The 24,262-nt window shown below is 50.8% G+C and overlaps 1 protein-coding gene across 8 annotated transcripts in view; it reads left to right on the forward strand.

Moving 5' to 3' along the window:
* Positions 1–24,262, forward strand: part of LOC106749041 — a 116,270-nt gene that overhangs the window by 30,862 nt on the left and 61,146 nt on the right. For all 8 annotated transcript variants that reach the window (XR_001374811.1, XR_001374809.1, XR_001374810.1 and 5 more), the window contains 8 exons: positions 9,374–9,422; positions 13,087–13,339; positions 16,625–16,835; positions 18,965–19,911; positions 20,325–20,538; positions 20,967–21,230; positions 21,480–21,822; positions 22,756–23,053. Coding sequence is in view for 5 of the 8 variants with exons in the window: in XM_014628101.1 (XP_014483587.1) it covers positions 9,374–9,422; positions 13,087–13,339; positions 16,625–16,835; positions 18,965–19,911; positions 20,325–20,538; positions 20,967–21,230; positions 21,480–21,822; positions 22,756–23,053 (2,579 nt within the window). In the remaining 3 variants the exon portion in view is untranslated. The remainder of the gene's footprint in view (positions 1–9,373; positions 9,423–13,086; positions 13,340–16,624; positions 16,836–18,964; positions 19,912–20,324; positions 20,539–20,966; positions 21,231–21,479; positions 21,823–22,755; positions 23,054–24,262) is intronic.

The following is a 24,262-nucleotide window of genomic DNA, read 5'->3' on the forward strand; positions in this document are numbered from 1 at the left end:
AACGCGTGTGTCGGTCAAATGCGTGCATTTTTATGTGATAACATACTATTGAACCAACGCGTAATTTTTTCAGCGGACACGATACTTTTCCGAATAAGAGCGACCGCCGATTTCATCGATCCAGCCGCTTTCTTTCTTCGATGTAATTCCGCAACCTTGAACAAGCGGGGGAATAATTTTGCGCTTTGCGGAGGAAGAGCGCCGCGTTAGCGCCGTGCGTGTAATTCCGTCCCGGGGGATCCGAATGAATTAGTATAAATTCGAATAAATGGAAAATAGATTCGCACGAAGATTGAAATAAATTGAAGAAGAGATAATTGCCGCGTCTCGCTCGTACCGGCGCCGTGATCCTCCTGCCGTCGGGGCAGCTCGTGATAAAGCTCTCGTGTTCGGCCGCAAGACTTCGCGGGAGCTGCTAGTACTCGCGCAGAAGTTGACCTCGCTGCTTGACAAACGTAATTAATTTTTGCGCCCGTCTCTCGTTATTTCGTTACCGCGAGTTCGTTTGTTGCCTCGGACACGCCGATCCATGCCAAGCACGTCCCACTCGTCCGAGCGCGATGGGCCACCGCTATTTTCACCGGCCGGGTCTTTCGCCATGATTATCGATCGGCTACCTAGGTCAACGAATGTAGCAGCGAGGTATCGCCGGCGCCGGGAAGACTCCGCTGCAACACGTGCGTACGGCAGGCATGTGCTCTGTAAAGCTCCATTCACACGTATCGTTGACCTGTCCAACCCGGTGTGTAGCCACGTTGTCGCGATATTTCCGCTCCGCTGATATTGTCGGCCCGCGAGTTGGTTCGACGGAAGTGCGCCGGACTGCCGCGCGATGTTGATTGTATCTCGGCGAGAGCTGATGAAAAGATTATTATCCGACGGGGACATTGTCGAAGGATATATCTTGCGCTGAAATTCGACGAACGGGGGGACACACGGCGTTGGTACGTGCGTGGGGAAGCGCTCGGGGTATATCGCGCGATATCGGATATCTTGCGAAAGAGCGACGTCAAAATTGGTAACTTCACTCGTGCGGGTCGGTCGTGAACGGCCGGCCGGTAAACGGCGATTACGTTTCTATTATATATCGAGGTCAGATCTCAAAAGCCCGGCGTAGACGATTTGCAATCCTCTGTACCAGCCGTTGCGCGGTAATCTATTGTGCGAGGCTAAATAATGGTAAGCAGAGTTAGCGTTGCATCGCAGGAGGATATCAACATATCTCCCGCTCTGTTATAGTTGCAGACGACTTCGAAATAGTTGGCCTAATTGGGATCGAGATATATTCAATGGTCCGGATTTACGATGTACATTACGCACTGTCGGCGAAGTTGAAGCATTTCATGTGAAATGTATCGGGTGTGGGGGGAAAAGATGACGACTTGCTAAAACTTGAGTCATCTTATCCCCTTTCCCTTTACAGGCTTATCGCGTCCCGATGGCAGCGCGTTTTACCTTCGCTTCGGTTTAGTTATCGCTGAATTTTTCAGTTTCGCTTTCCTCGAGTACCACGCAAGGAGAGGAAAGCAGCAAGGCTCGACAGACGGCGAACGAGGAAACGATCCCGCGTCGTGTCTCGAAAGGGGGATCCATCCCGTTTCAATTATACTCCCGGGATACTGCGAGAGGAATCGACGTATTGATGTACGCGGTACACCGCGACACCGGCGAGACGCCGCGGTATCGATCCGAAACCCCCCGTGCGCGCACTCATCGTTACATATTGAATAACATCCTTCGAGCCTGTCGTAATAATTAACTCACGGCTCGTTGAGCTTGCAATTCGCCTCGGTGGATAAACCTCGAGTTTTCCGCTCGGACGGCCGGTATACGCTTGCGCACTCGGCGCGCGTACTGTTTTAATTTCGAAACGCACTCTCCGGGGTAGGATTCCGTCAACAGCGATTACGCGGAAATCCTCGACGTGTGTAAATTTCCAACCGCGAAAATACCCTGCGATTTCGATCGATTTATTTAACAAAGCTTTTATCGTGATTACTCGAGAAATTACAATTACCGATAAACTAATTTCTCGTCGAAGCATCACTAATCGTAAAGCATAGTTGTCAACGCTGTCACGTTTCATTGAATTCATAATAATTCCTCGGAACAGGCATTATTGTGTTTATCGCTGGGAGAAAGGGATCAAATCGGTTTCGTTGCACCAGACTTTTTCATTCCTCCGTTTTTTCCAACAATCGATATTTTTCTACATTCCTCAGCGTAATTACGAATATCGCTGACACGCAGAGGCCGTTTTGGGCAATCTCGACATTCCTTCAACATGCGGGGGGGTGTTTCATAATTAGATCCAACGGATGAGAAGGGCAAACAAGACGTTTTTCATATGTCGCTCGTGGAATGAAAACACTCTCTTCGTGGTTTTGACTGCAAAAATACGGTAGTGACAATATGCACTTCCAAAATCAGCGTCCTGCGTCGCACCGTTAGTCAAACTCGCGAGGTATCGCGAACTGCGAGTTACGTTTCATTCCTTCCGTGATGAACGGTCGTTCAGTCGAAAACTCGATAGAGCGACGGGACTGACGGGGGGTAAACGTAAATTCGATAGCCAACATCCTGTCTTATGCTATTATGACTCGGCACGGGCTCATAAACGGATTGCGCGTCTCTTTCGCTTCGACTTCCGATAAACTCCACATCGGCCGGTCCCTCCGAGCCGCGGCTACGACTGTCTTTCCTCCGAGCAGTCACCCCGTCGATTTCCACGGGGTGAGCATAAAGTTCGCCGATAAATTTCTTCGGCGGTAGTGAGCGTCGTGGACCGCGGGGGCTGCGGGGAAGAAGACGAGGGCAGCGACGGCGGAAGAACGCGACGAGAAAGACGGAAGCGACGGGTGGAAGAACGAGGGCGAGGGAGCGGAAGCAGCTTTATCGACTAGACCCTCGGCATATTGGGAGCCGCACGATCGTTGTTCGTTCGTTCGTCGTACTCGTCTCGCGTGCTTATTACGGAGGAAAGGGGGTAGGATGACGAAATTCACATGTTTTCCAAACATTTAAATCCGACATAATTATAGTTTACTTAGAAATTGTTCACTTTATGATAGGCAAGGCTTGAACTATTCGTGGAAAATCGCCGAGTTTTAAGGTCGTTATTTTATTCCTCCCTTCTCCACGCAGACATCTATATGAGAACGCATAAGCACGCGCGTCAATTTATTTACATGCGTTTTGGAGCCATGCGTGTGTCATGCGATTTAGAAGTCTAGCTTTCACGTAGACGTCTGTGTCATTGTAGCTGCGCGCCGACAGCACGTTCGCGCGATACTTTCCGCTGACTTCCGGGGATTAGAGAAAAGTGTCGGGGCGAAACAGCCCGGAAAAGAGCGAGCGGTCCGTTTTCCACGGTACCGCGTACTCGACCATCCTCTTGCGTCCTCTCAATATGACCGAACGACAAGACGGACAAGCGAGCACTCAGTCGCGTCGTTTCGCGCGACGAGCTTTCGTCCGGGGCTCGCGAAAATATTTGCGAACTCCCGCGCAGAGAGAGAGAGAGAAAGAGAGCTTTCGTGCCGGTTCACCTCTCCCTCGCTCGCCTTTTTCCGCCATTTATTCTCCTTCACTCATTGAACACATTGAAAGGAAAAAAATGCTACTCACAAACACACATTAAAATAATCTTTACTTAATCCAAGTGAAATAGTGACTCTAATACTTCTTGGCAAATATTCACTCGAATGTAGCACATTTTTCTCCCAGTTTACATGACGTACAGGTGACTTCGATTGTACAGTTGAGTTGAGATAGTCAACTATCCACCTTGATTGTTAATGTGAAAATCTTTAGTCTCCACTTTAAAGTAAATTTACTTGTTTGCACCTTCACTTGAATCGATTTTCCGTACATACAGGACCACCGAGACTTGGGTATATTCGGACTCGTCCCTGCGATCGTTTCACTATCACGGTCGAGGTTCGCGTTCATATATGTAGCCGCGCGTGCTAATTTTGACCTGACCTTCCCGCCGATCTCTGCAATCCCTTCCGTGACAAGGTCACGGCGACAAAAAATCCATTTATATAGCCTTTTACATGGACTTTTATATATCAACGTCTCTCTCTCTCTCTCTCTCTCTCTTGATCGCCCCATTAGCAATTCATCCACGTTCAATTATACGTGGCGCTCCTTCGTGTCTATTTCCAGATAGGGTATCGATCTCGATGTTTTCGATATACGCGCTTCTGGGTCAATCGACACAGGACGGACGGACGGACGAGCTAAGGGGGTTACAGGACGTGCATTACGGCGATATTGCGTGAAGGAGCGAAATTTCCTCGGCGCTGAAGCCCGGGTTGCAATGACCATACCTCCCGGCGGCGGAATGACGTTTAATACACATAAATGACGTTTTAATAACGCAATTACTGTCGCGAGTTTGAAGCGTATTTAATCCGCGCACATGGCACGGCTCGGTGGACCGCATTAAACTCCCATTTTTACATGGGCGTCCGAGCGGTCGCATGCGTTTTTAATTGTACGTTTTACCTTTGTCCTCGTACCCGTCCCTGCCGTCGCCGTCCAACGTACATATTCGAGCGTAACTACTCTAATTTTATTACAACCCGGCCGCGCGCGTTACGTACATTAAATACGCCCGTAACGCGACTACCGCGCGACAATAAACGCACAAAGTACACCAAACGCGTTCTCCCCACGTCACCTCGCGGTTCTTCGGCTAATATTGGCGATCGAGACCCGAAGGCGCTCCACAGAATTTCATCTGTCAGCGTGGATTAACGTCAATTCTCAGAATCGAACGTTGGCACCGCTGAGTCTCGAAATGTCGAATTTTGTTAAAAGAGAGAAAATTTAACATATTAATTTCATAAATTAATTTATTGGAGTATCGATGACTTTATTGATTCGAAACCGCTGAGTTTTCATCGCGATAGAATCCAACAGCTGCCCAATAAACGGTAACTGTAAGGTCATCGATAACAACGGAGATTACTTCGATAATTAAAATTGCACATCTCTTCCAATGATAAATATATCCTGACTTTTGATAACGAAAGCACTAAATTAATTTACACACCTAATGCAATATTTCATATAAAAGATACTTCTGTGTATTTGTGTCGAAGAATTATCTTTTATTCGAAGGAAGAAAAAAGTTATCTTTTGCTCGAGGAAAAACAATTACTTAGCAATTTTAATCGATTTCTCCTCTGTTGTTGATTAACACTGTGTAAATATCTTTTTGTGCTTCTTTTTCCTAGTTAATAGAAATATTGGTGGACAATAAAGAGAGAGAGAGAGAGAGAGAGAGAGAAGAGAAACAAGTGAAATGCAAAGCGACAGTTGTGCCTTAGCTTCTTGCTATCCGGGCTAGGGAAGAAGTATTTCCCTGCTTGAAAAGATCATTGCCGTTGATATGGTCGCGTGACGACGACGCGCGTCGTGCATTCAGCACGCGCTGCGAGTAAATGAGTGTACACGTCGAGCTACATCAAAGGGCGATATCGTGGCGCATCGCGCCGCATCGCGGCGACCCAATTTTGGCGCTAAAGTAACGCGTACGGCTGCATGCCGAGTGCGACACAGCGGTGTCTGCTTGTTTCCGTCAACGTGACAGCCAAGTTCGCCGGCACCTAAATTCCGTATTACTTTACGCGCGTCACACGTGTATCGCCTCGTATACACACTACTTGCCGACGATCGGCCTCGCACCTGGTGCTTTCAACGTCGCGACACGTTTGTCGCAACGCCGAGAAAATTACGCAAGCCTCCGCAAAGGCACCCACGCGAGGCGCGCGTATTCTCATGGCTTATCTCTTGCAACTAACGATTATCGATTATACGTTCAGAGAAAAAACCAGCCGTCTGGGCTAGAATGTGGCAACTAAGAGGTGGTATTTGAAATAGGGACAGTTTATGTCGCTGTTGCCGCAGCTAAATTTGTTAACTTAATTTTTGCAATTCAAGTGCTAAAAAAGCTAAAATCATATTAACGTTCCCGACTAGAAATATATTGCTTTTTCGCAAACAGAAGCTTATATATTTACCGAATATTCGAGGTACGTACAGAATACACCGAGAACATACTGAGAATATATGTAATATACTGGGAGAATATCGTATTCTAAGCTTCTATATCCTGCGTATATCCCACGAATATACGAGATAGGATACACCATGAGAAATGTTGCGGGAATGTTCTCAGTATGTTGCGTATATCCACGGTGTATTCGGTATAAGAATAATACATGCGATATCACGCACTGAAAGAACATTATGCTTATTTTCGGCGTCAAACAATATTCTTTTGTCATTTTAACCGCAAAAACAGTAGCGACATGCACGTTATTTATCATTTGTAGTAACACTAGTGATATCATAGTAACGCCTGCTAGAAAAATAGTTCTCTTCATTATTTCTGCGGTTGAAATAACACAAGGATATTGGTGGCACCGAAAGTAACTATTATTAAATATACGATTTTAAACAATCTCAGCTCTGAGTCGTAGACATTCAGTCCTGGAACGATCACTTTACACGTCGCGCGTCTGTCTGCCAGTCTGGCTCCGGATGCATTTTTCTCGGCCGATTAAAATCTGAAAACAAGCGGCATCGTCAGATTTACCCCAGACTGAACGGATTTATCGCGTCGCGGCATAAGCGCGCGCACGGACATTGCGATTTTACAGCGCGCTTCACAGCCGCTTCCGTATTTTATCTCGACTTTACAGCGCCGCACGTTCGCAGCACGGGGGATTATCGCGATCATTAAAAAAGAGAGAGAGAGAGAGAGAAGAAAGGAGGAGGGGAAAAGAAAAATGTAGAAGAGAATCGATAACGCTCGTGCCTTTCACGAAGACTCGGATTTTCAAGCACGCGGCCCGAAGCAAGGACGATTCCCGGGATGGAAACAACTCCATTAGAGGCGCGCGGATGCGGTTTAGTACATTGGTTTTTAATTACGTCGTGAACTCGAGAGTTACGCCGGTATCTCGCCTTTCTTCCTCTATCTCGAGCGCCGGACCAGTCACTAGTGCAGCAATTTTGCGCCAATTAAGGGCAGTCATTAAGACCGCGTGCGGCCGCGGATTGCGAAAGCGGATCGGGGGAAGCGAGCCACGGAGCGTGTCTAGAATTTCATTTAGACGCTATTCCACCGTTGCCTTTGGGGCACGACGACGTTAACAACATTAATCATTCCGCCGACGTCGATGTGCGTCGTCTCGGCACGTCGTTCCGCCGTTACAGTCGATTATCTTATCGCCCGGGTAAGCGCGATTGGGCTAATGTCGAGCGAGCAACTTCGCCGTGAAGCGGACGGGACGGATGGGAAACGGAACGAAGGGACGTTCGATCGAATCTGCGGTTTCGGCAAGCTGTCGGCTCTCTCGCGACCCGGCGATTTGCGACTCGATTACGTCGCCTCGCTCGTCGTCGGATCGACTGCTGGTTCCACGATTAGCAAACGGAGGAAGAAGGAAAGGCGATGCGTGAGCGTATACTCGACAGAAAGTATCGGGATGGAAAGTCCAGTCCGCGTCATGTTATCTTTAATCTTGCGAATTTTATTATTTAAAAAGAGTTCGTATTATCTATCACACGAGGTCTGTACTCTTCCGTTGAACTGGTAGTGTACATTCATAGAATTTAAAAAGAAACAGATCTACAGTTAAGACTTGGTGGAGGAAAAGGGGGAGAGAATGGTGCGAGCTAGCGCAGGCAGTTCTGCGAAAAAGAACGGATGGCATGTCATCCCGATTTACCGTCGTGAATCCATAGATCGTCCGAAGTGGGCTTTCAGAGCGGACACGCGAGAATATTGCGGCGATATTTCCGCATCGATCGCCATTTAATATTGAACACCATATTTGGCACGATACCAGATAAACGCTCATTATACTTGGATGGCGACGATGACGACGGTAGTTTCAGCGAAGGGTCCGTTTGAAAAATTACCGACCGTTTCGATCGTCGACGCCGAGAAGCAGTTCGGAAATTTAGGAGTCATAGACAGCTCCGTTTCGATCTTTTTTTTATTTTGCAAACCTTACGATGTTCGATCCCGCGCGATAAATCACGCTATAAAACCGATTATTAATGCCGACCGAGCCGCACGGCGGCGAGAATCGCGTCGAATCGAATTTTCATTGCGAACGACGCGCGTGCGTGCGTGCGTCATCTCGCGGTCACGTGCGTCGAGTGAGAGGAACCTACGGGGGGTCTACGCGCCCATCTCGGAATAAAATTGCCGGAATACGATAAATCGATCTCGCGCGCGCGGCACTAACCGACTTTTCGGACTCCGCGCGTCACGTTGCGCTGCTCCGGCGCGACGCACTTTCCGACGCGCGGCTCTCGAGTAATAAAAAGTGATGGCGCGTTATGCGCTTTGCAGGTATCCATTTAGCTTCACGACTACGCGGCACAGAAGGGCATTTTGCGTAGTTTGTTGATCCTCCCGCCACTGGCACGCCAAATGCCATTGAAACCGGGAGTGCGCTCGCAGCGTTGGGTCCGCGCGATAGTGAAAGGAGGCTTAAAATAAAAGGATCTCGAAATGTTTCGAAAAAAAGAAGGATCCCGGGAAATGCGCGAGTCCGCGCGCTACGAGTAGATTTTCTATACCGGGGACTTGTCGAAAACGCATAGAATGTTTCTTAGGAAGTCGCATAGATCGATTTCACCGAATAATTGCGGATTCTATCCGGCGTGTAAATTAATTCGGTGCCTTTGTTGCAAGGCAAAATCGGGGAAAATTTCTACGCGGTACGGAAGAGGGGGGCACGTACGAGAATGGTTTAGAATATTAATTAATCATGAAGTCGCACGGTTCTCCGAAGGAGGGACACGCATTTTTACGCAGCACGGTATTATTCCGATATCCGATCATCTCTGGATAAATTGACCTCCCCCGGGGAGCGAAGGCTCACCGAATGAAACTTTCATTTCGGGATCTTTCTTCCCCTCCCGCCGCGGCGATATCGATCGTCGGCCTTTCCGTAGGAGTGACCGATAAATTTTCGATACTCTCGTGCCGAAACGCTGAAGCGCATAGCCGAGCGTATTGTCTGAGAATCGGGGTCGAGATTCGTCTGCAAGTCGTGGAAGCGGAAAAGTGACGATCGACTCGACAGTCATTAAGGCGATTATTTTTAAAAGCGGATGCGCCCAGGATAACGGAGGGTATTACGAAATAACGAAAAGCGTTGGATGGGGGAGGGGGTGACGGTGGAGGAAATTTTTATGACGGAACCGCATCGGACTTAATGATCGTAACGACGGAGGAACGACGCGAAAATACAAAAACACATGCGATGCGAATATAATTACAAGATGCACGTCGGAATGTCGGGCGTTCTAAAATCACTTTCTGTTTTTTTTGTTACAGGCTCGACCAGCCGGTGACCAACTCGACGCCCGGGATGGACAACAAGAAGGTAAATCATGCTTTCGATGTATCACACATTAGTCTATTGCATTACTGTCATTTAAAACGAGTCATTTGAAAACAACGAAAAAAGAAAAGAAATAACGTCGTTACGTCGTGGTTACCGAAAGAGCCGTTTGCTTGTAACGACGTTACAAGTGACACGTTGCTTCCGAACCCTCCGTATTATTCACTCGACGATTATCCTCGGATACACCCGGCACACCATTCCCCGATATCGTTCTCCCGAGGTAACCGTCGCAATAGAATCTATCTTACGAGGCGGGAGAGGAGAACCAACTAAATCACGGGGAAACCGCGTCGGGGGAGGGGGGGGGGGAAGAGCCAAATTGTCGCGACGCACACGGATCGTAATTAACGGTCGTTCCCGCGATCGATTATTACCTACTGTTCGTAACCGCGATGTTTAATGAATCGTATGCGGGTGACGGCGGGTCGCTGCGAGCGAGCGAGAACGGCAGAGGGGAACGCGCGAAACCTCGCCCGCGTTGTGCCCCCCCAATTAGGAGCATCGCACGAATTAACGCCCTGACGATTACCTCGTTCAGTGTAATGGCGAGCGATACGAATCACGGCGGTGGCCGTGATTTAATGGACGCTGTGTGGGAACAAGAGAGAGAGAGAGAATACACGAAAAAAAAAAAAAAAACAGTACCGACCGCGAAAGTTCGGCCGCTTTTCCAGTTCCGCGGAAAGTAAGTTTTCTTCACGGGATCAGCGAGGAACTCGCGCGCACATTGACGGGGGTTTCGGGTCTTCTGCGAAGTTACCGCCCCGAAATGTGAACTTTTACGAAATTTTGCTCGGTGAATAAACAAGAATAATAGATAGGCAAACGTAGATAAATCGGTAGGCGATCGAATCTACTGCGTAATTCAAAGAAAACAGGCGTATTCATGACGGTCGTTGTTTGTTTGTTTTTTTGGGAGGTCCATTTGTTAAGAACTCTTTCCGCCGTGATAGACGGACGAGAATAATGGGTGAACGCTATCTTCACAGGAATTTCGTCTTCTCGGCCGAGAGGACGCGCACCTACTCGCTTCCCGTCGTCGTGGCGCGAGCTCCCGCAATTTAACGGATTATTCGGGTGATTCCTCTTTCGTGTCCCGGCTTTTTTCGTAGACTCAACGGAGGCTCGAATAAGGGAAATTTCGCACGGAGGCGAGATTTCACGGGCGACGACGCGTCAGAAATGAACGCTAATGTTCTTGCACGTTGCATCCTCCGCGTGATTTTCTCTCTCTCTCTCTCTCTCTCTTTCTTTCTACTCTTTTGGGAAAAAACTCGCGAGATCGTCAGGTTCAAAAGAACGTTAGGTGATCGGGCCGATGATGCGCAAGATTCCCTCTTGACGAACATTTGTGTATCGTTGCGCAATTCAACGTGTGTGTCTTTCGAGAGCGCGAGTGACGCTGAGACGGAAAAGTCTCGTCGGGAAAGCCTCGCGACATCATTTCCTTCCTCTTCGTCATATCGGGACGCGACTATCTTTCCGAACGAAGTCTCCGGGAAATCGTTGGTTGCAACGTTATGATTTTCCGAGACAAATATTTGTCAACCGACGACGATGTATCTCGCGTGCCTCAGTCGCTACGGTCTCCCGGAACGTATTCGCGACTCGGATACGTTCGCTAACATTGCATATTCGTTCGCGTAACACGCGAACTATACGACGCAGTTCTCACGAGTCTCTCCCTCTCTCTCGTTCTCTGAAAGACATCTGCGGTGCCTTTAAAAATACAACGGCCGCGTGATATCGGCGTTTCCAAGAGCGCGCCGGTATCGAGCAGACACGGCATTACCCGGACAACGAAACCACTCTCTACGCCCTTCCGGATAAAAACGCACCCACCATCTCGTGTTGACGGGAACCTCTCTCTCCGGAGGGTAGAGACGCGCTCGGATACACGATATGCCAGCTGCGACGCGTGGACGACGCGAATCGACGACGTCAAGGCGAGATAAGATACGTGTCTCAGGACCTCGCGCTTTCAGGATAAACCTCGCGTCCTCGCCCGGGACCTATCGTTATCACTTATCGCACCGATAACGCGCGAAGCAACAACACCGGAGCGAAGTTACGCGGAATTACGACGGTGCGACGACGACGACGGTGTGTGTATCGATTTTCTCGGGGCTCTCTCAGAGATTTTCTCGCGAGCTATGTTAATATCGCCTTCTCCCCCGCTCCACCCCTCACGCACGTCCACTCCGTAAGGAACAACAACGTCTCGTCGTCGCGCGTGACATTTCACGTACGGGAATGTCGCGTGCGTAAACCACCTTTCGCCGCTGTGTACCTCATCTGTGACCGAGAGACGTCTCGGAAAATTCCGGGGGAAAACCAGCTGGGCCGAGACAGAAGAGAAGGCGAGAGAGGTAAATTATTCATTTCCACGTCAAGATGGAAGTTTCAAGCGTTCTCCTGCCTCCTTTTTTTCTTTCACCTTCGTCCTGTTTTTCCTCCCTAAACCCGCGGCCGATCTTTTGTGTTGGAGCCGATACGTCACTTTTTTGCGTATGTATTTTTAAATCAGATGGGCAGGCGGGAGGAATCGATAGCGAGCTGCATAATGTACCGACTCTATCTATACCGAGGATTAAATCCGGTCGAACCTCGCCTTTGAGAGAGAGAGAGAGAGAGAGAGAAAGAGAAAGAGAGAGAAAAGCCCGCCATCGAGAATGTATTCGAGCATCTAGCACACACGTCTATCGGAGCAATTAGTTATTTAACGATCCTTTTATTCGTCGAATGTCAACTGTGGAGCTTTTTCCTCCCCCTCCCTCCCCTTCCTCCCCCTCTTTATCCGTGAAGCGCGCGTGACGCGACGAGGAAGATCGATGGAATCGGATGAATTTCGCGCGCGAATGACGATCAGGGCTGTCGTCGGTGGATTTTTTTTTTTTCATTTCTCCCTTTTTCCCCTCGCGTTCACCCACGCGGCTTTTCATTATCGGATAGACATTTCACGTTCCGGCACGATGAAATTCTCGCCGGCCGGTTGGCGAGGGAGTTTTCGCGATAATGCGACGCGTCGTCGGGAAGCGGAAAAGCGGATTTCGATCCGCTCGGGGAAGGCATGACGAGTATAAAGAGCGTCGGGATCTCGGTCGCGCGCTGACCGCGGCACACCGAAGGAACGATTTCAAATTTCACCGAGGATTTATCGCATCTGGTTTCCGATCGATCTCGCGGGATTGTTTTATCGTCGTTCCCGTCGCGGATATTTAAAGTCGTTTTGGTCTTTTTCCCTCATACCTTTTGATACCTTCCAACGTAGTGCGCGTCGTGACGCGCGCGTTTTTGTCATTTAAATCACCACTCCGCGATGTCGCGGTGAAATATATTTTCGAGGTGTCGCGTAATAAAAGATCCAACTATCTTCTCACGTCGCCATGCCGTTCGGATGCGTCGTGCTGCGTTTTAAGGATGGCATTTTGAATTAAATCCAAAGTAAAAGTTTGTGAGAATTTCAAGAAATATCCCAAGCAACATTTTCTTTATCAATATGAATTTCTATCTGGTTGAGACGAAAGAGAGAGAGAGAGATAGAAAGGGAGATTCAGAAAAAGTTCCAACCTAAGAACGGTGAAATTTGCGACTGAAAGATTCGCGGGCTAAAAGTCCCTTTTTTTCTGCATTCATTTTGCAGATTGTCCAGTCTCCCACGCCGCCCGTACCCGTCCAGGTACGTAGTAAGCACGATGGCTCGGGGGTGGCGGCTTCTGTGTCGGGGGTGCGTAGACGAAGCGGCCCTCAAGGGCTGCGCTCGCCCGCCGCGAAAAGACCCCTCTCCGCCCCCGTTGCGCTTCAGGGCTGGTTGCACAAGCAGGGCTCGGAGGGTCTCATGCTCTGGAAGAAACGTTGGTTCGTGCTCTCCGAGTACTGCCTCTTTTATTACAAAGGTGAGTCTGAGCGCGTCTTTGCTTCGCTTCCGTTGATCAATGCATCTTATATCACCGTTATTGCCGTTATTGTTATTACGACACGCTGAGTGTAACGTGATCGTGCGGTTAAAGCGAGCATTACCGTCCGTCGCGGAACAGCGTTCAGATCCGGCGGACGTAACGATTATCCATTGTATAATTATAATTATCAATCAGTATTGTAAACCGGCATAAACACATATAATTATCCCGGGCTTTACCCATTAATAACGAAAGCGACGGAAATTAAGGTTAATTGCGCGACTCTCGTCGATCGGTCGCCGCGTCAGTCGAACGAATGAATTAAACACGAAATCATTAAATTAACCACGTTGTGATCCTTAATAATAACAACCCGCCATCGTCTAGACGCCGGTCGTCTAGTCAACGACAAGCGTCGATTTGATCCGTCGTTAGGACGGAAAGTTCCATTTCGAAACAGTCGGGCAGCTTTCTCTTAATTTCGCGCATATCGATACGTATGGAGGAAAAGCACGAAAGTTGACGTAAGTATGGTAAACCGACATACTCGTGTTTCACGGCGGTAAAAACACTGAACTCGGTTGGGACGGTGCATGAACTTCGTACGATGTGTACAACGATTGGAGCTGAAGTGGCAGCTTCTGTCTGCAAGCGCGTTCGGTTGTGTTGTTAGCGTCAATTGATATTTCGTTGCACCGAAACGTCCGTCGAGCCATCTCCTTGCGGAAATTGAACCGACGAATCGGCGGTAAGTAATTTACTCGACAACGCCATTTCATAGCGCGAGTTTGGAACTTTTCAAATCACTCTCGACCTTACGGGAAATTCTATCCCTCTGTCGTTGAACCACGCGAGAAAAATTCCTGCTATTCTGCAAGCCGACACACTTTGCCGTGAAGTATTTATTTCATAGAACGCAGTTGCAGCTATTGGTAACTGATTTCTATCCGTGATACATTACAGCGTATAACACAACGTAATAAAGATTATTCTCGAGTTCAACCATTAACGTCCGGCCTCTTTCGCACGGTCAATTTGAATTTCCTCCATGTACGACCTTTTATTTCGGCGTATTCGCGAGCGCCTCGCGATGACGTTCTGGCGTCGCGCCAAGTCCAGTTTTACGTTCTCGTCTGAATCGCGCAGACGACCAATTTCCGATCGTCCTGGCCACTCGTTTAGCCCCTCTTCTAATCTGTCCCAACTAAGGGCGCTAATTTCGCCGGCTCCCTTTGAGCTCCGTACGTGCGGCAGCGTGGTTCACGGTTGTCGCGTGTTCGCCAGAGAGAGGGAGAGAGAGAGACGTATGAGATGACGCTTCGCCTAAGATTCGTCCCGCGCCTCCTCTTCGTTCACCCCCCCCCCCCCCCNGCGTCATCCGGCAAGGGGGAAGTTCTGCCGGAGCGGTTCCTCGTAGCGGTTTGACGCGTGGTTTACATTGGAGAACTTTAGTTAAATTAGATTCGACGGGCACCGCACCTTAATTAGCGGCTCCCCGGGTCTCTTCGAGTATCCTTGCGCCCGCAAAAAGCACGAGAACTGACGAACTTTCAGCGGCGAACTCTTCTTCCTATCGATCCGGCTCGCAAATGAAGCGGATTCGCTTAACATACCGGAGATTGGTGATCGATCTGCCCGTTGAAACGAAAACAATCTGAATTGAAAATATTTTATTGGAAGATACGTTGTTTATTATCGCTTTACGTTCTTATTAATAATTCTCTGAGTGAAATAACACGGACGGTGACTTTCTCTCTTAGAATATATATGCAAATTTTCTCGCAGAAATTGAATTTTTCTCACTTTTTTTTTGCGACCGAATTCGCTTCGATTAAAATTCAAGCCAATTGAAATCGCACAGTCAGATACGGAAGATAATTCCTCGCTCGTAGATGGTAGCCTCGTTGGAATTTTCCAGCGCGGCGGATGATGTGCATGTAAGATTATCACCAAAAGTGATTCTCCTAACTATAATTATCTCACCATAACGTACAGTTATGGTGTTACAAATACCAATTATTTTCCCCACTGAGTATGCGTTTCTTCATTTAGCCGCGAATTTGAGCGCGAATCGGAAGCGGACGCAATCTGGGCTTCGAGCGTATGCGAATTTAGCACAAAATTTTTAGTAGCTCGTCACTCGATATCGATTGATATCGATATGCGTTCCTTCGCCGACGCACGATTCGCAACAATATTAATGAAAAAATAGCACTGCGGGTTAGTTAATCGAGATTCCGTCCGGATAGAAAGTCATTTCTCTCGCGTCGATTGCCCCGGCATTCTTCGAATCGTTCGCAGTTTGGAATTCATTTGGACTGGAAATTCCGTCTTCTCCGAAACGCAACGCGAGAGAATTCGATCCGCTCGCCGAAGTCTCGTGATTATACACACACACAAATACACATATATAGATGGATCGTACCCGTACGTGTTCAAGACCGATCCGCATTTCGTCCGACATTTCGTGCGAGAGCGATTCCGCGCTCTCTTTAAAAATCGATGCCATCGTAATCGCACGTCGCGCCAAATTTTTCCATCGCGAGAACGTCTAAAGTGTGCACGCGAAATACGCGAGTTCTCACGTATCATGTATCGGTTATCCACGTGTGTATCGCCGGAGCAGCGACGTACCGCGGAGGGAAAATATTTTTTGCATCGGCAAGGAGCGACATCGCGGTCTCGGCGATGCATAACGTATTTAAGTTCAACAAGATGTCACGGTAGATATTTCAGCATTTCGTTCATTATTAGCGACGCGATATCGTGCGGCCGCAATTTTTATTCACTCGCGACGGTCGGGGGAAAATGCACGTATACATATATATATATATATATATATATATATATATAGAGAGAGAGAGAGAGAGAGAGAGAGAGAGAGAGAGTCACGTTTTTGCGACGTGCTCTTTTGTCCGCGATCAAAAATGGAGTCGCATCGGAAAGGTGTAAAAATGTATATAGGATGTCTCGGACTAATCTCGGATCCCGCGAGTAGAACAGATGAAGCTGAACGGAAAAGTCCGTGTACCACTTGGCAAAATTCGCAACGGTTAGCGAGGAGTTAATGATTTTGTCCGATGCTCCTTTTCACAATAGCCACTTTGTTATTGCTTTGATCTTTGACTTTGATGGAATGCATCGTGGGGTGAAAATACCCCTGCTTGCTTTTCGGGAGAAAATCCCGGTGAGCAAGTTTCCGACGAAAGTTTCGTTGTCTACGCTCGCTTTGAATAGCCTCGCGCGACGGGCAACGTAACGTGGCAATTTGCTAATTTTCAGGTCCGGAAGAGGAGAAACTGCTAGGTTCGATATTACTACCTTCGTACCGTGTCACCGTGTGCAAACCCGAGGACAAAGTCAACAAGAAGTTCGCCTTCAAGGCCGAACACGCGAACATGAGGACTTACCACTTCGCAGCCGACAGTCGCGAGAGCATGAATCAGTGGGTGAACGCGCTGACTTTGGCGACTCTTCTGCAGGATCCCAGCCCGTGAGTGCCTCCTGAAATTATACGCGATATTCAGTCGTGCAGGATAATTACGGGACCTTACGTGCGCGCATACGCGAAGCTGCGAGAGCTTCGTGGCTGGCAGGAACGGAGGGCGTGGAACTCATTGTCGTTCGTTGCCCCAATTAAAAGTAAAACAGAACAATTCGGGAATCGGCGCGAAAAGCGCGCATTTTCCGCAGCGATTGGTCATAATCACGGGTGGGTCGCGAGTAAAATCGAGAAGCTCCCTTTCGCTCGGCCGTTACGCTTCGGCATTTGCGGCAATCACGCCAATTGAATGAAACGAACGGAGAGACAAAGCGCGCGATACCGTTATTGTTTTTCCCGCGTTTTTCGTCACAATCGCTCTCTCCCCGGCAACTTGAATTCTTTACGTTCCTCCGTCAGCGAGCGACGCGGTCCTCGATTTTCGTGTTTCACTTTGTTTATCGACGGGTTGGTAACACGCACAATATGAGGGCGGACGATAGGAGTCCTCGGGAAGTATCGCGAAATCAGAAGAATATTCTCTACCCGCCACTTTCCTCCGTATTCGCGCTTTCGTTTTACGTTTTACCGCGCGCCCCCAACACGACGCTGCGCGCTTTGTTCGCCCCGACGTCCCTCGTACGGGTTCCCGGTCCGCGTTCCGCTCGGTCTTCCAGAATTCATGAATTCCGGCGTGTTTGAATATTATGAAAATTTCCCGCCCGTCGTAGCCTCGCGATTTGTATCGCGGGACTCGCCGCGATCCGGGGTAAGAAAGCGCTCCCATCGACATCGTGGTATCGGACGGAGCGAAATTTCTTTGATCTTTCAGCGTTGACCTGGGGAACAGGGAAATCAATGTACGGGCATGGATCTCTCTTCTCTCTGCTATCTTTTCATCGGTTGAATTTTCCGCAACGTGAAAGGGAACGGTATTCTCACAAATTGGAAATATCCTCAACATGTTGCGCTTCAGGTCAGGATGTAACGCCGTGTGTAAACGCAAGACTGACGTTATTATGTACGTGATAAATAATTGCGAAACGTGGTTCCTTTACGCTTGTTTATTACGCGAAAGAAGTGTGCGTTGAATACAGATGTGTGTCGGTCGGGCGCGCTCGGTGTCGGGTTTCGCCCTCCAGACGTGAAACTCGGGTCGGAGGTCCCGCGCAAGGATCTCGAAATTAGCCCGAGCGCCGACGAAGTTCCGATGCATCACGAATTGGACCGGAAGTTGATTCGCGAAAGTATCGGCGACGGTCGGCGTCGTAACTACTCGCCTACCTACCTCCGCCTCGTACTTTCTCGGGAGTTATTCGAAACGCCGCCTGTACTCGCCCGTTGTCCATTAGCGCGTTGTCAGCGACACGCCGACGGACAATGGCTCGCTCGTTTCGCGAGCGCCCGGCGAGTCCATTTCCCAACCGAAGAGCTCGATTTACACGGTCGAAGGAAAGAAAGGAAAGGGGGGGGATGGGGAGCGGAAGAAGGTCGGAGCGTGCGATTTTTCAGTATGCGCTTCGGCGAGCGAGGCAGCAACGGGCGGGAATTAATTCCACCGCGTTCTACGTAAGACGAGGGATTTTTTCAGCGATCGACGGCGATCAATTCAAATTCGACGGGTAAACGCGTGCGGAATCGGAGAGCAAGTGGGATATTAAAAATGAGTCTTCTCGCTCATACATATTCAGCGTGTCGAGCAACGACTAATTTCACTAATGGTATGTATGAAACGGGTATATCCGATCTTCAAATTGGATCGCCGCATATATTACACATCCCCCCCCCGGCGGCGCGTTAAATTTTATTACCGCCGAGTTACTTTCTTCATCTCCGATCGTGGGAAACCTATTACCACCGCCGCTCGGCGCGTACCATTGCGACGACATTTCGCCCGGCGTGTGAAAAATCGACGGGACAAAGGAAATATCCGAGGGAACGCGCGTTTGTAACCGTGATACCGCGACTATAGAGCAGAGGAATCGTAATCAGGAGAATCACTTTTCCAATGAGCGTCACACGTATCACCTACATATTTTTCACCCCTGTTGAAACTAAAAAAGGGTGGGAGGGGGGGGGGGGTGAAAGTTGAGGCCGAAAGTAACTCGGAATATACATCTGTACACGTTTTGATCGCACAGTGGCGCGGGCGAGGCCGCGGTGGTGATCGAGATAGCCGGGCAGCAGGACGGCGAGCGGAGCGCCCGGCCGAGCGTCTCCTCGATCTCGTCGATCCTGAACCAGAGCGCGGACGACAGCGACTCCGGCTTCCACGGGTTCCAGTCGCGCGACGACCCCAGCCACGCGTCCAACAACAACTCCAGCCCGAACAGCGCGAACACCGCCTCATTCCCGAACCTGAGCGGCAGTAACAGCAACGGCAACCACGCGAGCGAGTCGTCGCATCCGCTGATGAACGGCTGGATCCAGCAGCCCGGCACCTCGCAGCCTCCCGCGGCGCAGCATCACGCCCAGCAATACGGCCACTTGCCGGGCCACTCGCACCAGCACCAGGCGCTGCTGCACCTCTCGCACAAGCACGCGGGCCAGCAACCGGCGCCGCAACCGCAGCACGTCGTCGTCGGTGGCGCGCAGCCGTTGTCTCGCAAATTCGGACAGCCGATCTACGCGAACGCGCCGCCGAAACCTCGGAGACTGACCGACGGCTCCAACGAGTACTCGACGCCGTCGCCGGACGCGGATTACCGGAAGAGTCCGGTCTCGCCCGACGTCACGGTGACCAGCAAGAGCCCGATGTCCGACTACGAGAGCGGCCGTAATGCGATCTACGCCGCGCGGATCAATCAGCCGTCGCAGCAGAGCCTGCGCACGGACAAGTCCGGCCTGAACTACGGATACGGGCAGACCCAGCCGACCGAGAGGAGGACCCCGGACACGTACGGCCGCAGCGCGAAGCCCAGAACCGGCCGGGGGAACGGCGACTACGAGGAGGTCTACGGCACGCCGCAGCTCTACCAGAGGCCGGCCGGACCGGTCGGCTATACGAAGGGCACCTCGCCGGCGCCCATCCCCATCCCCCTCTACGCAGCGCAGCAGCAGATGCACTCGCCCGTAGCGCCGCCGAACGGTGAGTCTCTCCTCGAGAAGTCCTTTCGACTCCGACCTGTGTGCTATTTACGCCGCGCGGAAGCTTTCGCAATCAGCGACCACCCCGTTTCTGAGCGTGCCCGGGGAATCGCGGGCGATCTCGTAATGCGAGAGATTCCGTCGTTGAGAAGTTGAACGACGACTGTCCTCCTCTTCTTCGGGAAAAGGTTCTCAGCGCCGTGATAATTGCCGCGACGATGAAAGTTATAACGAGCCGTGTCCCTCGCGCGAAGCAACCGCTTGAACCGATCCTCCCTTCAGGCTCTTCCCCTCAAGGATCCGAGCCTTCTTTTTTCCTCGAGTTGCGAAGGAAGAACGTCGGGAGAAGGTTATTATCGTAATGCCGCCGAGACGCGAGATGATAGCTCGAAGAACCCGATTTGCTTCCTTCAGTGTCGATGGCGAGACAATCCAGAGGTCAACCGCCGCCGCGGCCGCACAGCGCGGACTTCCTCGAGTACGAGGCGGCGAGGAGGCCGCAGCAGCAACCCGCGCCGTGCGAGAAACTCCCGAATCAGCAGAGGCGTCCGCAGAGGCCTAAGTCCAGCTTAGACATAGTGAATCCGTCGGACACCACCAACGACGGCTACTTCTACTCCGAGGAGAGGTAAACCCACACTCGTCCGTTTTTCTTGCCTTGGAAAATTCGACAAAGTCGATCGAACGATCCGAAAATAATAATCATCGACTCGCGGAACACAGAATATTTGGGAAAGTGTCTGTGCGGGCTCGTCCCCGCTTTCTCGTCTCCTCGAACGTCGAGCGCCGAGAGAGAGAACGGAGAACGGATTACAGAGGAAACGAAAGAAGGTGGGAAACGAAGCCGACGTACCAAAATGACTTTGTTCTCGATTTCTTGCCGATTCAGCTTACGTCGTTTAAAACGCGTTTAATCTCGTGACATTGTCGCGTTAAACATATGCGAGTTAACGCGCGTCTAATGTGTCAAACGGCAAGACACGAGAAGGTGCTAAAGGATTCGAAACACCTCCTCGCGCCTTCCGCATTCCCCGCATTCACGTTCGCGCTACGCAGGTACGCGGCGCAGATGCGACAGTCCGCGGTCTACCTGCACCAGACGCCGCAGCATTACCAGCAGCAGCAGCGGAATCAGTCCCTGTCGCGCGTCACGATGCAGCCGAAACTGCCTGGTATCCGCGACAAGCCCGACGAAGGCCGAATATCCACGCTACCGGCGGACTCGTCGTCGGCGTGTCCCGCGCTGAGGCGCTCGCAGCGAGATCACGTTCATCAGCAGCACACGATGCCCGCTCAGTCGCTGACGCAGAGACATTCCGAGTGAGTCACAGTCGCATTGTCGGAATAAGCGATTAGGGAAACCGGGAGGCCGCGTGAAATTCCGTCGCGATGTATTCCCGTGAGGCAAAGTTCAGCGTGACTCCCCGTCGCGCGAGATCTATCGGGAGGGTCGGAGGAGCTCGAATCGTCCACGTAATTTTCGAATCTGCGATTCGGTGTCCCGAAGCGGCGAAACGGCATTGATTCTTCAAATTCGACTCACGTCTGAGCCGTTCGTTGTCCACGCAGGATAATGGGCGGCGATCCGAAGCTGCGGCGATCGCTGCGCGAGAAGAGCTGCGAGGCGAACGGCGAGGACAAGACGGTGCCGCGGAGAGTGTTGCCGCGCGAGTACGACGCCGGGTGGGGAAGAGCGGGGGGCCACGGCGCTCACATCTCTCAGACGTGTCACGCCGGTTACGCGGCCGGTGGCAGCAGACGATGGAGCGAGCAGCAGCAGCAGTTCTGTAGATCGGCCTCGGCGCGTCTACCGAGGACACGGCATCCAGCCGCCCTCGACCCGGACGACGACGACTACGCGGAGAGGTCCTCCGAGCAGGACTCGCGGGATGGCGAGCGCAAGATTCAGCAGGTGAGAGAAATCTCCTTCGTTTCGCGCGCGGATCACTTTTTCTCGAGAATACCCGAACATCCGAGAAAGGGCGGAGTCTTGCTAGGATATACTTGTAACATCGAAGTAATATCAAGGCGAGGATGGGACGTAAGCGATATCAATTTATACACACAGTCGAGGAGACCATAGATAGCTGCGAAATGAACTTGAATTACTTTACAAATATTCCCAATCGATCACAAGTGTCGCGAACATATCCTCTCCGGTTCGATGTATTTCGCGTTTGTCGCGTTTGTCTGCGCTTTTCGCCTCCTCGATGCCACGAAAAAAAAAAAAACCATTGCAGCAGCGAGAGACCAGAAGCGATATCCCCTCCCCCCCCCCCCNNGATTTTCAGTGAAACTCCGGATAAAGCGGCACTTTGCCATTCCTTTTCCATCGTCTCCCTCGTGACGCGCAAACGAAAAATGCGCGAGCAAGCTGTGCCCGTCGCGCAGATCAGCCTCGAATCTCCTCTACGAATTAAAACTGAAGTACGTAAGGTAACCACCGTGACGCAACAACCGATACGTGGAAGTAAGTTCCTCCGAGACGTTCTGCTTCGAATTTTACCGGCATCCTGGTAGAGCCGAGGGGTAGGAGGGGGGGGGGAGGGATGAATCAGCCGACCTGTTCCGTCGAAAGTGCGGTCATTAACATCCCAACCTGAGGAGACAATCGCGCCTCGGTAACATCGCTCGTGTCCAGCACGATGAATCACGACGTCGCCTGTGTTGCGTAGTCGCGCTCCACACGTCATCGTGTCTGTCTGTCCCACGTCGCTCTCACTTATCCGATCGATCGAACCGGCTGACTATCGCGTTACTCACCGTCGCGTCGACGATCAGACTTTCTCGCGGGCAATTGAGACGACCGTTCAATGAAGATCCGCGCTTCCGATTCGCCTTTCAGCGCGAAGAGTCGATGAAGCGGCTGCTGGAGTGGAAGCAGCGCATGCTGCAGTCACCGCTGACGCGTAAGCCGTCCGGCTCGGCCAGCCGGGGCAGGGCGCAGAACGACCTCTCGAGTTACTACAAGCAACAGGCGTTGCTGGATCTGGCGGCGCACGAGGCCGCCGTGGCGGAAGGCCGTCACTCGCGGAGGCGGGAGGACGGGCATCGCTCGCACGTCAGGAGCAAAAGCTCGGACGGCCGGCGGACCGCCGCCGCCAACGTGCCGCGTTACAACAGCTACTCCAGCGATGACGAAGGTAGGGACAGCTCGCCTGAACTGATTATTTAATTTATCGTGCTTTCGTCGTGTTGGCCTGCGCGGAGGGACGACCCGGTAGGAGATGCACGTCGTGGAATTGCGAGAATTTCACGAGAGAAACGCGGACGTCCGAGAGAGAGAGAGAGAGAGAGAGAGGGGCGCTCCACCGCGCGGAGGAGCGTCGTCGCGAAGCGTCGCCCTCCGCGTGTTCCGGCTCGCACATTGAGAGAAAAATATTCAATCGTCACAGCGTGAAAGAAACCAGCGAACATCAGTTGACGGTAATGTAACGTCGGTGTTACAATTCCTCCGCTTCAGCGATGTAACTGTTACGTAACGCGCGTTACGTCGCACGTTACATTGCATTTACTTCGTCGAAATGATAACATTGATGTTGCGTTACCGTCGGTTGGTATTCGCTGGGAATCGTAATCGGGAGAAGCAGTTTTCTAGTTAGTGTCACCGTACTCAGACCGGCCAATAGGAATCCGTGGGGGCCAATATGTGTTTTCTCATTTCTGACGTCATCGAACAAGATTATCACAGCGTGGGGGGGGGGTGTCTTGAAACCATGAAATTGGTTGAGGCCGAAAGTAACTAAAATTTCTCTCAGCGTACGATCATCGAGAGAGCCCGTCGGGCCTGATTACCGCGAGTCCCTCGCAAACGCCAAAACGTATTCGCGACTTTTTCGATCTCTAAGCATAGTAGATAGTTGTCCTCCTGAGCTAGAGGTAATCCAGACTCTAACATGTTTAACCTCTAACACGGTGAGAGAGAAGTGTCCGGTGTGCATATAATAATAATAATAATAATAATAATCGCTCGCGGAAACGCATCCTTCTCACACGCGGGAACACGCAGCACGGTCGGAGAACCTTGCGCCTTTGTGAATGGTGTCGATCGCACGCGCGACTATCTACTTCCTTCGAGTGCTCGATCGATTTCCCTGGATACCGCAAATTGCAAAAAAAAAAAAAACAGCACGTAAATTGCATCTCAATTAACGATTAGCCGTATGAAGGATTACGAGCCGTAGTCTAACAAAGGTAGTGCCGAGACAATGTGTGCGTGCGTGCGTGTGTGCGTGGTCGCGTCCGCCGCGATGAATGCGAGTGGCGGCGGCCGAATTGTTCGCGCGACTCGTCAAGCGTGTGTCCTGCGGAAGGTTGCTTTCTTGTCCTTCATTTGTCCGCTCACGCCACCG

This window comes from Dinoponera quadriceps, unplaced genomic scaffold (assembly GCF_001313825.1).
Source record: "Dinoponera quadriceps isolate SergipeBrazil2010 unplaced genomic scaffold, ASM131382v1 scaffold37, whole genome shotgun sequence".
NCBI classification, from domain to species: domain Eukaryota; kingdom Metazoa; phylum Arthropoda; class Insecta; order Hymenoptera; family Formicidae; genus Dinoponera; species Dinoponera quadriceps.